Below are 16,150 nucleotides of genomic sequence, written 5' to 3'. Positions count from 1 at the left end.
TTTGTTACAGAAGAGTAAAGATCAGCTCAACCATGTAATTAAATGCCTTATTAAGGTACAGAGTATTTGATGAAAGTTCTTGAATACAGAGAACAGAATGGCTAGTTCAGGAGAGAGGGGGTATCAATGAGAAGTGTTCTAGAAATCTCACTCCTTAAACCAAAATAAAATCATATGGATAAAAGATTTTAAAGACATATTTCTATAAAAAACAAAATACCTTATACTCAAGCATAATGCTAAAACTAACATGTGGGGTAGGCATTTGGTCAGCAGTTAGGCCACCAGCTAAATGTCTACATCCCAGTATCGGAGGGCCAAAGTTTGAGTCCAGGCTCTGGTTCCAGATACCAGCTCAATTAGTATGCATACCCCGAGAGACAGCAAATGACGACTCAAGTATTTTGTTCAATGAACCTCATGTGTGAGACAAGAACTAAGTTCCATTCTCCTGGTCTCATGTGGTATGCATTTTGGAAAGTAAATCAGCAGATGGAAGACCTTTCACTCTCTCTCTCTCCTGCTCTCTTGCTCTCCCCCACTCTGCCTTACAAAATAAAATGAAAAATTAAAAAAAAAATTATGAGTTGTCTATTCATTAAAAGTACAGCACCAACATTTGCAAAGCAAAAAAAAAAAAAACCAATTAATTAATATGCTAAAAACAGAACCCATTGAGACTTTCATCTCATCCACAGCAAATCAAATGGACAAAAATAAGCACAAAGACAGGTCTAAACCCATATTGAAATACCTTCTTTTCATCTATTCATAAAGCATTCATAAGTATGGTCATATACCAAAAAAGGTCTACAATTAAATTCATTTACCCAAAAATAACTGTGAAACAGAGGTTCAAAGGAGAGGTGACGATAATGAGTGCAGGATCTGGAAGAACCCTGACATTAGCAAACAGAGCTGTGGCACTCACAGAGTTGCAGGACTGGCAGTTCCTACAGAACTTTGTTATGATTGCACTTTCTTAAAGAGCCACAGAATCCCTTAAGAAAAAGGTAGAAGCTCATTCCTAAACTTAGCTTATATACGTGATCTGTTTTAGGCAGAAATGGGGGTTGTCCTTCACCCTAATTCCATAACAGTCCTTTGCAAGTACAAAAGGTTGTTTTGTAAATTAACCTTTATCTTTAATAGCTTAACTAAATGTCCTTCTTACTGACTATATCTTCACTTCCTTAAGACTATAGTAACTGAGCTGGGACCTCTCTTGTTCTACCACATCCCTGATGGCTCACAAACTAAGGAAGTGTCCCTGCAAATTTCTTTTCAACACTTGTTTTCTATGTTTATGTTTAGGGACAAATTAAAACTAACTTTTGGAATCTAGAGTCTCTGTTTCTAAAATTCATGCTACATTGCTAGGAAGCTCATTTGGCCTTCATTAAAAGCAGAAAAGAAACTCCTACAAGATGGTTATTTCCTGACATCACTTTCAGTCTGTTTAAATGCAATCCTCCCCAACACCGCCATGTATGTCCAGGTACTTTCAGAAAGGACAATAAAGCTATTTACTTTTTTTTTTTTTTTTTTTTTAAGAGATGAAGGTTGGGGCCAGCATTATGGCATGGCAGATTAGGCTACTGCCTGCAGAGCTGGCATCCCAAATGATTGGACCCCTGCACCCATGAGGCCCATATGAAACTCCTGGCTTCAGCCTGGCCAGCCTTGACCATTGTGGTCAGCTGGGGAGTGAACCAGCAGATGGAAGATGTCTCTCTCTCTACCTCCCTCCCTCCCTCTATAATTCTGCCTTTCAAATAAATCTTTTAAAAGGGAGGGAGGGAGGGAGGGGAAAAAGAATAGAAATGAGAGTTTTAGGGAAAGTTTTATTTTTATTTATTTACTTTCTTAGGCTATATTTATTTGAAAGTCAGAATTACATGGTGGGGGGAGGGGAGAGGGAGAGAGAGAGTTAGTTGATCTATTTTCCATCTGCTGGTTCACTCCTAGATAGCCACAATGGTCAAGGCTGGCCAGGCTGAAGCCAGGAGCCAAGAACTTCTTCCAGGTCTCCAACAAGGGTGTTAGGGGCCTAGGTACTTGGGCCATCTTCCACTGCTTTTCCCAGGCAATTAACAGAAAGCTGGACTGGAAATGGAGCAGCTAGGACAAGAACAGAGCCCATATGGGATGCCAGTGTCCCAGGCTGCAACTTGACCTGCTAAGCCAAGGCTGGCCCAGACATAAAAGTTCTAATGTGTAATTTTTTCTTTTCTCCACCTCAGCTCACTTTCCTCAGAGGTCCTCCTGGCTGGTACCAAGTCTAAGTTCCCAGTACCTCAATATTCCCTGCTGCAGTAGCCAGTTTTCTTGTCACAGTATTTATCCCAGTTTGCATTTGTTTTATTTGTCAGCTTGTTTGCTTATTTTTGTTACCTTTTTTTTTTTTTTTTTTTTTTGACAGAGTTAGAGAGAAAGAGAGAAAGGTCTTCCTTTTTCCGTTGGTTCACCCCCCAAATGGCCACCAAGGTCGGTGCACTGGGCCGATCTGAAGCTAGGAGCCAGGTGCTCCCTCCTGGTCTCCCATGTGGGTGCAGGGCCCAAGCACTTGGGCCATCCTCCACTGCACTCCCGGGCCACAGCAGAGAGCTGGACTGGAAGAGGAGCAGCCAGGACAGAATCCAGCGCCCCAAGACTAGAACCCAGGGTGCCGGTGCCACAGGCGGAGGATTAGCCTAGTGGGTCGCGGCGCCGGCCTTGTTAGTCTTTCTGACCAGAATATGAGCGGGGAAAGATTGTGTCTCTCTTAACTAGCTTTGAGTCTTGCACGTTCCACACAGCGGTTGGCTCTTAGTGCAAACTGAGACCTACGATAAGGATAACTAATATTAAAGTATTATTAAAGCCGGCGCCGCGGCTCACTAGGCTAATCCTCCGCCTAGCGGCGTCGGCACACCGGGTTCTAGTCCCAGTTGGGGCGCCGGATTCTGTCCCGGTTGCCCCTCTTCCAGGCCAGCCCTCTGCTGTGGCCAGGGAGTGCAGTGGAGGATGGCCCAGGTGCTTGGGCCCTGCACCCCATGGGAGACCAGGAAAAGCACCTGGCTCCTGGCTCCTGCCATCGGATCAGCGCGGTGCGCCGGCCGCAGCGCACCGGCCGCGGCGGCCATTGGAGGGTGAACCAACGGCAAAGGAAGACCTTTCTCTCTGTCTCTCTCTCTCACTGTCCACTCTGCCTGTCAAAAAAAAAAAAAAAAAAAAAAAAAAAAAAAAACCTAAAAAAATAAAAAAAAATAAAAAAAATAAAAGTATTATTAAAGCACTCAAATTGGCCTCATTGCTAAAGCTGTTAATACTAATATAATCTTAGAAGCAGGTACATTAATATCCAGAAGCAGTAAACTCCAACAAACTGCCAAAGCACACAGAAGTACCCAAAGTCAAACAACAATGAAAGAAACACTTAAAGACAGAAATGAACAGGACATCTTCCACTAGGGCCTCACAATTTTTAAATTGCTTTTTTCAGAACAGTTAAGAAGAACTCAAAAGATGATTTGCTTTCACCACCATTAAACAAGCACTGAAAAGATACTTTCTGCTGTGGCCCAGGTTAATCCTCTGTCCCTGGTGTCAGCAACCCATGTGGGCACCGGTTCTAGTCCTGGCTGCTCCTCTTCTCTGCTGTGGCCTGGGAAAGCAGTAGAGGATGGTCCAAGCATTTGGGCCCCTGCACAAACGTGGGAGACCCCAAAGAAGGTCCTGGTGCATGGCTTCAGATAGGTCCAGCTCTGGCTGTTGAAGCCATTTGAGGAGTGAACCAGTGGATGGAAGACCTCTCTCTGTCTCTCCCTCTTATCTGTTAACTTTACCTCTCAAATAAATATTTTTTTTTAAAAGAGATACTTTCAGAGCATTAGATGAAATACTTTTGTTTGTGAAGCAGATCTATCTTTTCTTGTAGGTCTCATGGCAAGACCCAAATTTTAATGATAATTTCCGGAAGCTTCATTTAGATAACATATCTTTGCCTGTAAGCCTCTAATGAATGAGAACAGCTCGTTTTTGAAATAAGAATTTCTACGGGCACTTTGTAATTGTAAAAATAAAGGACTAACATTTAAAAAAATTTACATTTATGCTATTTAAGGGGCTTATGAGTTGTGAGTTCGGAGTGTCCTTTACTATTTTGACAACAACTAGCATGGATTGGTAAATTTTATTTCCTTTGCAACATTCCTTGACCTGAGTTTCTGCATCAGAAATTCCAACCTGGATGGGTTCTGGCCTAGCAGTTAAGAAATACGCATTCCATATAAAGAGTGACTGGGGTCATTACTGCCTCTGGCTCCTGACTCCAGCATGTACAAATGCTGACCCGAAGGAGCCAGTAATGAAGATTGCAGTAATTGGTCCAGCCACCCAATTGGGAGACTTGGATTGAGTTCCTGGCTCCCAGCTTTAGCATTTGTGGGCATTTGGAAAGTGAACCTGTGAATGGGACCACTAGTGTATGGCTGCTCTCTCCATTCTCTCTCTCTGTCTCTCTCAAACAGGGTGGGAACTTTGTCAAGCAGTTAAGATGCCACTTGGTTCGCATACACCTCACATTAGAACACCTGGTTCCACTCTGATTCCAGTTTCCTACCAGAGCATGCTCTGGGAGACAGCAGATGATGTATCAAGTACTTGGGTCCCTGTCGCCCATTTGGGAGACTGCAATCAGGTTCCAGCTTCCGGGCTTTACCCTGGCTCATCCCTGGCTGTTTTGGGCACTTGGGTGAACCATCTTTGAAAATTAAAAAATTAAAGCCAATCATCCTAAGACAAACTATTAAGGATTTTCAACAATGAATTGTATTTTCATATCACAAGCAAATTTAAAATATACTATCTTCTAATAATGAAATCCAAAATTGATCAGACCTCAAAACTACTACCTTCATATTCCAAGAGGCTGTGGAAATAGCAGACAAGAAACTATCAGTTCAAATGTGGACCATGGTGGGCATACAGTTTGGGAAACAGTTTGACTACTCATAACCCTCAACCCCCGGCGGGGGGGAAAAAAGGTGGAAGTAACTTGTCCACCACATCCTTACAATGGAACACCACTCAGCAATTAAAAGGACACAACCATTGACCAGACAAGAACATTAAAAAATTACTCAAGTGAAGAAATTCAGATTCAAGAAACCACATTCCATCTATGATTCCACATGTGTGAAATGCCCAGAAAAGGCAAGTTTACAGAGACAGGAAGTAGATTCACCACTGTATGGGGCTGGGAACAAAGACTGACTGTGAATGGGCACAGGAGAATTCATGGGAGGGATAAAATGTTCTGAACCTGATTTATGATAGTTGTGCCCTTTAATCAAATAAAATGCACTGAGTTGTACTGTAAATCAGTGAATTTTACATTACAATATTGCTCAATAATATTTGCTTTAAAAAAAAAAAAAAAACAACTTGAACTGAGAAACACCTGTAGAGTAAACTGCAAGGTGGGAAATAAAAGCTCTGGATAACAGTGGCTGAGCCTTGATAAATCTACTCCTTTCCTGTCTTTCCAGGAAACAGTCATGTACCAAGCTTTTGCATCACTCTTTAACACATACTTTTCTCTGTGTGTTTGTTGTTGTTTGCTGGCTTGCTTAAATTTGAAAGGCAGAGAGACAAACAAAGATCTTCCATTCCCTAGTCACATCACAGATGCCTTCAACAGCCAGGTCTGGGGCCAAGAATTCAATGCAGATCTCCCAAATGGGTGGCAGGACCCAAGGCCGTCACCTGCTGCCTCCCGGGGTGCACATTAGCAGGAAGCTAGAATCCAAAATGGAGCAGAGACCAGAACCCATTACTTGATGTGGGATTCAGGTATCCTAACCAAAGGCTTAACCTGCCTCACCACAAAGCCCACCTCAGAACCTGAACCTCATCTTTACATTAAAGCATTACACTGTTTCATTTTAATATTCTAATGATAGTCAATGCTACAGCCTAACGTTTTCCAGGTGGCACAAAGTTTGTATCTACATAGTGTTTATAAAAATGGAATTTGTGGGGCTGGTGTTGTGGCACAGTGGGTAAGGCTGCTGTCTGCAGTGCCAGCATCCCATACGGGCACCAATTTGAGTACTGGCTGCTCCGCTTCTAATCCAGCTCTCTGCTATGGCCTGAGGAAGCAGAAGATGGCCCAAATGCTTGGGCTCCTGCACCCATGTATGAAACATGGAAGAAGCTCCAGGCTCCTGGCTTTGGATCAGCTTAGCTCTGGCCTTGGCGGCCATTTGGAGAGTGAACCAGATGAAGGACACCCCCCCCCCTTCTCTGCCTCTATCTCTACCTCTCTGTAACTCTGCCTTTCAAATAAAAAATCTTTTTTTTTTTTTTTTTAATGGAGTTTGTATGGTCTAACTCTAGAGACTTAAAGGAGGAGGAGAGACAATAGGAAGTAACAGGAAAACTTAATTCCTGGAAGTGCAATCACATTAAAATGTAAAACATAAAGTGACAGAGCTTTAGCTAACTTTGTACTAACATATCGTTTTAAACCAATTTTTAAAAATTTTTAAAATTCAGCATACATTAATAGTGAGATATTTTGTTTAAGGGTAAAACTTTTCAAAATATCTTAACATGGAATTTGAATTTTATAAGTATTTTGGTAGCTCAAAACTACTAACTAGGCCACATTACCACATTACTTAGAAATGTCTAAGGTAAACAGTCTGTTGACTGAGATACAAAAATAAACAATGTCTACCAATCTGGATATCAACAGGTTTGCTAGCTTGGAATAAAACTATGACAACGAGCTAATGTTATACCTCTTTCCATAAACTCCCCTCGAGAAAATCAGATACACCTGTATTTTTAAAGCAAGAAGAATGGGGGAGTAGAAACAATTTAACAAGTTATCCAGACACACATTAGAGTGAAAGTCACATGGTAACCTCAGGTATGGCTTGACCACAAAAACATATGTACCAAATCAAAATTTAATTACACTGAACGGCACAGTTTGAGTTGTGCTTCATATTTTTTCGACTGCTTTGCTTTTGACAGGACAGTTTCCTGAAGGAAAGTTCCAAGAATTGAAAAGTTACAACACCCACATACCAGAGAGTGTTTCCTGAATTTTGTTACAGGAAGTGACATCTGCTATAATTTTAACATTTACTTCCTAGCAGGAGTCACATTTAAAATTTCTTGTTGAACATTATTTGTTCAGAAGCAGTTCACCTAGGCAATGCCTATTTAAAATTTTTTTTTTCAGATTCACCAAGCTTTGAACAAAAGAAACCAATTCATAACCCTTTCCTGGGAATGAAAACCACTGACAGGAGATAAAGTGGTATGTACATGGTGGAGAGAGGTACTACAGGGTTTGGGGAGGGTGCCCACAGGGCACAGGAAAGAATCCACTTTATTGCCAGGTCTTTGAGAAGAGCAATTCTTGGAAATGAGGTACATGATCACTTCTTGGTACCTTTATTTTTTAATTATAGGTACATCCAGGCATTTCAACTAATAGTTTTTAACACAAGAACAACTTTATGGAGGTAGATATCTAGGAGCCTCCGGTTTGTCTCAATAGGAGTACGGGAAGTGTGTGTATATACATGCATAAGTGTATATATTAGATCAAAACACCGCAGGGTTGACTTGACCACACACCCTTTTCCGCAGAAAGTACGTGGGCCCCGGCTTCAAGTCAGAAGGGTTCCACCCAGCCTACACCCAGACCTGTCCAATGAGAATCTTGGGAGGTAGAGAGATACGTTAACAAGCACCCACGGTTATTCTTGAACCTAGTATGATCACATAATTACTAAAATACTAGTTTACTTTCATTTGTGTAACTGCCAGTCTAGCAGGAAACAACACTGAAAATAAAGGTAAGATCCTGTGGGTATAATAGAGGCAGGTAATTAACTATAAGAGTCACAGCCTACCTAGAGGTCTCCAAGCATTCCTATCAGGAACCTTTATGGAGGAAAGCAATTCTTGATCCGTTTTAGTCTACCTGTGGGTTGAAAATACAATGCCTAGGGGCCAGAGTTGGGATGCAGTGAGCTAAGCTGCCGCCTGCAACACCTGCTTATCGGAGCACTGGTTTGAGTCCTGGCTGCTCTGCTTCCCATCCAACTCCCTGCTAATGCACTTAGGATGGTAGTGGAAGAGGCCCAAATTCTTGGTCTCCTGCCACCCACATAGGAGACCCGGATGCAATTCCAGACTCCTGGCTTCAGCCTGGACTGGCTATGGCTTTTTCAGTCACTTGGGGAACAGTCCCACAGATAACAGGTATCTTTCTGTAACTCTGACCTAAGTAAATAATTTTTTTTTTTAAAAGAAAATACAATACCCAGTGCCACAATTTATGTGTCAACATAAGACAATGCCACCATCAGAATTTCCTTATAATCCATTCAACCTGACACCAAATGATTGACTTAAGAATTTAATAAGAGTTTAATATGGCCAAATTGAAAAACAAAGTCAACAGGGGTGGGCACTGGACCCAGCAGTTAAGACATCACTTAGAATACCTGCATCCCATATTGGAGTGCCCTGGTTGCAGTCTTGAGTAGGCTCCCAATTCCAGCTTCGTGCTAATGCGCACTCTGAAAGGCAGCAGGTCATGGGTCAAGTAATTGGGTCTCTGCCACCCATGTAGGAGACTTGGATTAAGTGTTGGGACTTCTGGTTTCAGCTTGGCTTAGCCCTGTACGTTGTGGGCATTTGAGGAAGGGGGGACAGAAGATAGATTTCGAATACTCTTTCAAATAAAATAAAAAACCAAAGAAACCCGAAAGAACCAATTAACCAAAGCCAGAAAACAAGAGATCCTAAGCAGAGCAAGGCTGCTGCTTCTATGACCATCAACTTAAGTGTTAACTCACTATGGACAGACAGGAAAAGGGAGGAGTTTGCAGAGGAAGAATTCCCAACACTGATCACTGCCTACAGACACAAAAAGTCAGCACCTGACTGCTCTGCAAGTTAATCTTTACTTTTGGTTCCCCAGGGCATTAGCCCCCAAGGCTATATCTTATTTTTCTCCTGAGGTTTAACTCTAAATGTCATGCAGTATATTTGAGGACCACACTGTGCATTCTACCTTTTGTATTTTGGGCAAATAGAATTAACAACACAAAGAATTTAAAATACCATTTCAGCTACCGTCCAAATTTTGCTCACTTAAGTATACATGTAAAAGGGGTAGAAAATGATAGGTAATCATTTAACTTGGGAATAAGTTATGCACTCACCATGAGTATCAGCAGAATATAACTGAACCAGAACAGAACAGCCAAGCCCACAACATGTTTATATTTCTACAAGAAACGCATCCCAGAGGCTCTGTCCTAAAGATGCAAACTATACTTCCACTCTATCTTTAATACAGAATTAAAATGTTTACTTGTCCAAATTGGAAAAGAAATGGAAGTGTTTCCCAATAGAGAGCTACACTAATATAATTAGAAGGAATCTAGTCCTATGTTACACCTCAAAGGAGCAGTGAAGGCAATCCGCTTTACAATTCCTGTTTAATAGCCATTATGTAATAGGAACATGGATCTGGATGCTCAAAATAAGTAAATGAACAGGACCAAGGTGACAGATTTCTCTATCATCCAGGATCAAGATGGTATTTTTCATTCTTGAATATATAAATTATCTTTTCAAAAGAATATAAGTCTAGCTATTGACTATGTTCTCCTGGCATGGTATAGAATCTCTGGAGATAACTTGTGTGAATTTTGCCAAACCATAAACCAGATGACTCAAAAAGAAAAATGACTCATTGCTCCTTCATTCTTTATCATGGAAGACGCTCCAGACTGTGAGTCAGGAGGCTCAGCTGGGTTCTCAGGAAGAACAAGAAAGAAATCACTTAGGAGACCTGTTTGTGTTTCTCTTCTGTCAAGGACACTGTTTACATGGGTGTCATAAGGGAAAAAATGAGGACATTCAGTGGTCAAAATACTGCATTAAATTATTTCCCTCTCCCAATCTCTTCCTTGAGCTGCAAATTACAAAATACTGCAGCTTTCTTCTTTCATATTGGCTCATATTTAAGCTGCACTGCTTAGAATTCAAGAATTTTTCTTCCAAGGTCATCAGTAGCTCATAAATCAGAGGTGGGTGCACAGAGTTGTGCAAAGTTGGTTCTGTATCAGTTTAAGAGCACTCTTTTTTATAATGGAAAACTTCCCCTCCTCAGTCAGAGATCCACCAAAATCCAGTTCCATATTAATCTTGGGAACAATCTGACTTTGCTTCTTTATTGATTTTTTTAAAACCTCATTAACATTAACGTTAATCAAACTGCAAAGTAAAAACTGTAGGAGAATGAACCAAGGCTAACGTCCTTTTGCAGTTTGTCTATAATTGCTTTTTTGGGGGGTGGCCTGGGGTGGGGTGGGGGAGAAGGGTTCTCTGCCACCAGTTGTAACTCTACCAAAAAGCAAGTTCAACCTCCCTCAGTCCCACCAATACCCCGCCCCCACCAGGGCCAGGCTGGGCCAAGTCTTCTCAGGTAGCACAAGATGCTTTTAAAAACTGGTTAATCCCTGATGGTAGCTGAAGGTATGCCTGTATTCCTTTACAGGGCACTGGGGACTCCTTCAGTGAGGGGGCTGGCAGACGGGACCCAAACAAAGCCCTCCTTTCTTTTTATTCTATCCATCAGCATCACTCTTCAGTATAAAGCAAGCTCATCTGAATAGGAAAAAACAGCTTACTTCTCAAAAAGAAGGAATGCCCATTTTTTTTAAAGGAATAGATCATAATCAAAGTGACAAAATTTTTAACATTTGTTTATAATGCAGAGTTACAGTGAAGGGGAGACAAAGCAGCAGGGACTAGAACTGCTGGGTCATCATCAGTAACCATTTCACATTAAAGGAAGCAAATTTGTTACAATTCCCACAAGGAAGTAGGTTCAATGTATGGACTATGCTTGGGGTTCCAAAAAAAGCACACACTCATCTCAGATCCTAGGCATGGCACACTGCTGCTGCAACTGATGTTGCCTTTCCAAGTGACTGTATCTTCTCAACTCTGAGAACCCAAAAAACCAATACTGTTTTCAAAATATTGATCCCTTTAAAAGTCAGACAATTCACATTGTGAAATCAACTACAAAAACAAAACTAATTTCCTACTTTGAAACTCTGAAATCAGGTACAAGAACAAATAACCCCAACTTACAAAATCTCACAAGAAATACTTAGCTAATCCCTCTGTCATTCATACTGCTTCTAGTTTATGTGGAAGATACTTAAGAAGAGGGAGAAACAATTATCTAGCCTTATGGAGCTGATTATAGAGAACAGCACAGACTACACTTGCCTACTCACATGAAAAATTACTCATATCATTCATCAATACAAAATCAAGAATGACATTACATCATAGCAATGCCAAGTAATGAGAGAAAAGTGCTGTTGGTTGGTCTTGGAATTTCTATCACTCCGCACAATTCAATTTCATGTAAGTTCCCTTCTACCTCTGCTACTAAAAAGAAATCAAATTAACAATGCATAAGAATCTGCTATGATTAAGCACTGAGCTATGAATTTGTAAGCCCAATGAGTCCAACAATCTAAATTGTCTAAATAATGTGTGTGGCAAATGGCCAAGATGTTAAAACACAAGTAAGTTCCCGTTTCTCTAAGCATTACTCAGAGCAAATTGGCCCAGTTTTGGGGTGTTCCTGAAATCCAAAAGTATCTTGAATCTTCTCCACACAAAGCTTAAGTTCTGAAGGAGCATGAACACATCCTTGCATAACTGGACGAAGTGGACATTTACAACATGAGAAATACTCCCAACATGCCGGCTAAGAAGCAGACACAACGCTAGCCTGTTGGCTTTGTTCCTGGTTCAGGCCAAGTCCGAAGGCCTGGTGCAGGAATAGAGGATCAGGAATATGTGCAGCTCCGCGCCCCCCCCCCCCTTTAATCTACAAAAGTTGTGCAGTGTACATTGCTATTTTAACTGCTGGCAAGTTGGACCACCACAGTGATAACTCAGATTAGTTCATCTTGGTGCAAAGCAATTGCAGCAGAAATGGCTGTGCAGCTCCCTTTGAACTCCTCAGCTCAGCATTAAAGCGCTGCAAAACAGCTCTGAAGAGCCTTGCTCCACCTGTGTGACCTCTGGCAAGAAGCAGCCTGCCTGGGCCTCAGTTTCCTTCCCTACCAAATGCAAATAAAAAAATGCTTGTGTGGGTGACAGACAAGAGTTAAAGAGGTAATCCAATGAAACCTGCTTAACATTGTGCCTGGCATACAGCAGTGTCCAATTAAGTAGCTTTTATCTCACTATATTTTTATCATTAGAATGAGGGCTCGGGCATTGGAATCGTTCACACCTGGGTTCAAATCTCAGCACTGGATCTGCATTACTGACCCATCAGAGGGCAATCTCATAATTTTTTAGTTCAAGTTATCTTAATCTAAGGTTCTGGCCATAGAACCTTATGGCGAGTCGATGAATAATGTTTTAAATACACAATGTTTTCAATGTTGTCAGAATATTTTAAAATACTTTATGTAAAACACAGAAAATACAAAGGAAAAATTAGATATTTATAATATTTAAAAGACAATCTGATGCTACAGTGCTATTTTTTCTTTATCACCAAATTAAAATAAGATACAGCAGCGCCTTTATTTCAGAGGTGCTGGGTGTTAGAGGTAGTTTAAAAGATCTGCAAGAACTGTAAGAGATGATGAAAACCTGTGGTTTCTGTTTCTGACAACATCACACGTACTGGTCCTAGAGTTTTTGTCTCCATTCCTACTAAAACAAACACTAAATGTCAGAAGTCGGCAAAAATAAAGCTGCTGTTTGCTAGTTCCTCACCCAGGTTTTCCTACTACTTATCCCGGGGTTAAGAGCCCCTTACTTAGAGCAGTGAGAAGGACGCACAGCATAATCCACCGGGTTGAGAGGATTACATAGAAAAGCCAGGTAGCACACAGGAGCGTCTCCGTCGAGTAGCTCTTCCTAGAAAGTTCTATTTCTTAAGGAAATGTTTCACGGTCTCACCCAACCCAAGCTAGCCTTCCCTGACCTGCGTCTTTTGATCCATTACTCTTCTAGGACATCCCTAATCACTTTCCTCCATCAGATCAGCAGCTCCTAGAATCCTATTCTTTTACATCCGTGAGGCCAAACAGCTATCCGGCAAAACTGACAGCTTCAAAACCAGGAGTCTCTGCCTCCTGAGCTTCGCCGAGCACCACCCGCAGTGCTCACTCCGGCGAAACCGCCCTGAACGGCTGGCACCAAGCACACCCGCTACGGCCCGGACCCTGGGGCTGAGGCTGCCGCAGCTGCAGCTGGTTCGCTCGGCCTCGCCAACTCCGCGCATTCCCGGCCTTCGCCGACTCAGCACGCGCCGCTTTCCGTGCAAGCGTGCACCGCAGCAGCGAATCTCTCCCAGCCTTCCTCCCTCACTCACCAGGCTCATGCTCGCCCACCTTCAGACAAGAACGACGTCTTCACAAGAATTGCATTTCGCGAAAATTCCGCTCGAGACAGCGGCTAGAGAGCCCCCCGTGGAAATGCAAGCAAAGGCGGACGAGCGAAATCAACTTCACCTCCCGGAAGAGAACGGTTAACTTTTGGAAGAGAGAGGACGCCTCACTTTGGTCCCGACTCGAGCCCGAGCCCAAGCCCGCCTCCTCGGTGCAGACCCTGTGTGGTGCGTGCTCCGGTTTGCCGTCTGACACTCGGTCACGAGCCACCGCACCGGGAACGCAGACAGCGCAGCGACAAAGCTGCTTCCTGCCCTCCCCCGCAACCTTCGATGCCCCCCCGCCCCCCGCCACCAACCCGCTCACCAAGTTTGCCTCGGCGCCTGCCTTACCTGGACTGCGCTGCCATCATTCACTTGGCAGAGCCCACGGTCCTCTGCCCATGAGCGCCTTCACCCCGCGGGCCCTGCAGCCAGCGCCGCGCTCACCATTGGCCGGGGCAGGGAGGGGCAGGGAGGGGCCGGGAGGGGCCGGGCGGGGCCGGGCGGGGCCCCGGGCGCGACTCCCCGAGGCTCCGGGACTACCTGCTCCCGAGCCCCGGGCGTCCTCCGCTCGGCCTCGGGCTCCGACCGTATTGGCTCCCGCTAATCCTGATGGACATCCGGGCACTGGGGCCTCTGCAAGCGGACTCCACTCCAGAGGAGCCCGGGGAACGCCGAGTCAGGATTTACAGCGGGTAGGGACCCTCAGGGCGATTTCCGAAAAGGGAAGACACAAGGGCCCCAAGCTCAACCCCAGCGGACACACGATGCCGGTGGAGCCCGAGCCCGACTCTGGCGGACGACGAGAGAACCAGGAAATCGCCTCTTGGCTCCCTCCAAGTTGTCCGAGGTCGCCGCGATACCCCCTGTCAAGAAAGTTCTGATGGTACGGCCCGCCTCCTTAAAAGGGCAGGGCACTCGGCCGGCCGGAGCCGGGGGCGAGGAGAGGGCCGGGCCGGGCCGGGGCGCCGAACCCGAGCGCCGACGCAGCCCCGCGCGTCCCTGGCCGCGCCCCGCCTGCGGGCTTCTGGCTAACACGCCCTGGCCAGGTTTTAACAGTGTACACACACACACCGCCGGAACAAACCGTACCCGGTCGCTTGGCACTCCAGCCCCGATGTGAATATTTGTTGACCACCGGGTGCGCCGAGGAGCCGAGGGCAACAGAACCGCATAAGTAAACAGTAAACGGCGTTCGCTACTTCGGATCCTTCCAAGGCTTGCCATCAGGAAATAGGCAACCAACCCGTTATTTCTTTTACTCGGCTTTTAGTTTAGACTTCACTACAGTGAGGCTACCAGTTACAAAACGCCCTCCACGCCTTTTTCTTAATCACGAGGATTGCAAAGGAAACAGTAACTCCTTGTGGTCTTTAAGTAATTAAAGGGATCGACAAAAAAAGAAAGAAAAAAGAAAAAAAAAAAAAAAAACCCGGAGGGTGCAAACCAACAATGTAAGCCCTGTGGGAAGTACAAACGGAACAGCATCCCAGTCGGAGGACCAGGGGAAGCCTTTACGCCGAGCCTGCAGATGAACGGGAGGTGCGGGGAGGCAGCAGGAGCTGGAATCTCCGTAGAAGAATGCTAACAAGAAGGCCTGGCCAGAGCACTGCCCCATGACGCTGCCCATCTCACAAGAGGACAGTCCACCCCGTGTGACTACGAAGTCACGGACTACAGAAACGCTGACTTCTGACACTGCAGGGACGATGCTGTGAGGGTGGCCCCATGCACTTCAAGCAGGGGTTCTCAAAAGGTGGCTTCGGGATTCCTGGGAGTCCCCAAGACCTTCTCAGAGGTCCCAACTATTTTTAGCTTGACACGAAGACACGATTTGTCTTTTCACTGTGCTGACATTAGCACTTCTGGTGCAAAAGCAAGTGTGGGGAAACTGCTGGCGCCTCAGCATACTCAGAGCAATGGCAGCAAATGAAAGCAGTCGCCACGGCCACACATTAGCAGCTTAAAAGCCAAAAAGCCAGCTTCCTTTGCAATGTGTGCTTAAGGAACGAAGCAGGGAGTCAGAATTACCACTTTCAAGTCTGGAGCCCGGGGCTTCTAGATACTTGCTAGAAACGGGCAGTCCACAGGAAGCACTGTGCTGTGCCAAAGTACAAGGCTGTCTAGAAGAAAACATTGGTGTGACTGAGCAGCAGGCTGAGCTGGACAGTTTTGGCTTTTTTTTTTTCCCCAGGGACAACCATTTTTACTTGAAAGAACAATTCACAAACGGGTTATTCTGCCTTGTATATTTGGCAGTCATTTTCTCCAACACAAAGAAAGGGAGAGTGCTTCTTCAAGAAAACCACTGACACTATTTGCTGCCAATGAAATATCTGAGCTTTCAAGCATTCTGTGAACCTGACAGCTGCCCAATGAACCAAGCCTCCCCTGACGAGATCAAACTGAAGATGATGGGTGTGATAGTAGACGATCTGTACAAGTTCCTTACCAAGTTTCCAAATGACCAATGTATGACTGAACAAAATTGTGAAATGGGTACAATATACAATTAAAAGTGCAATGGATTTTAATACATCAAATGTTAAAAATAATAAAATTCATTTTTGATTCCACAATGCAAGTAACCTTTACAAAACTACAACTCGTGGAGTTTGGGTATAATATTAAAGAAGGCGGTAAGATACTCTT

At 44.1% G+C, this 16,150-nt stretch overlaps 1 protein-coding gene across 15 annotated transcripts in view; it reads right to left on the bottom strand.

The window, feature by feature from the left end:
- The window catches only part of AFF1 (ALF transcription elongation factor 1), a 197,552-nt gene that overhangs the window by 119,783 nt on the left and 61,619 nt on the right, over positions 1 to 16,150 (bottom strand). For 4 of the 15 annotated variants that reach the window (XM_051820181.3, XM_070047918.2, XM_070047917.2 and 1 more), the window contains exon 1: positions 13,850 to 14,292. The exons of 5 other annotated variants lie outside the window; for them this stretch is intronic. In XM_051820181.3, the coding sequence (XP_051676141.3) occupies positions 13,850 to 13,869 (20 nt within the window). In that variant the 5' untranslated portion in view covers positions 13,870 to 14,292. Of the gene's footprint in view, positions 1 to 13,441; positions 13,800 to 13,823; positions 14,293 to 14,590; positions 14,924 to 16,150 lie in introns of those variants that run through there. 6 more of the 15 variants (XM_008267648.5, XM_089303148.1, XM_051820178.3 and 3 more) reach the window with 5 other exon arrangements.

The sequence above is a fragment of the Oryctolagus cuniculus genome, chromosome 8, assembly GCF_051225735.1.
Source record: "Oryctolagus cuniculus isolate XC-2025 breed Fujian yellow rabbit chromosome 8, ASM5122573v1, whole genome shotgun sequence".
NCBI classification, from domain to species: Eukaryota; Metazoa; Chordata; class Mammalia; order Lagomorpha; family Leporidae; genus Oryctolagus; species Oryctolagus cuniculus.
Note: the sequence above shows the minus strand (reverse complement) of the source record. Positions and strands in the feature narration are given on the sequence as shown.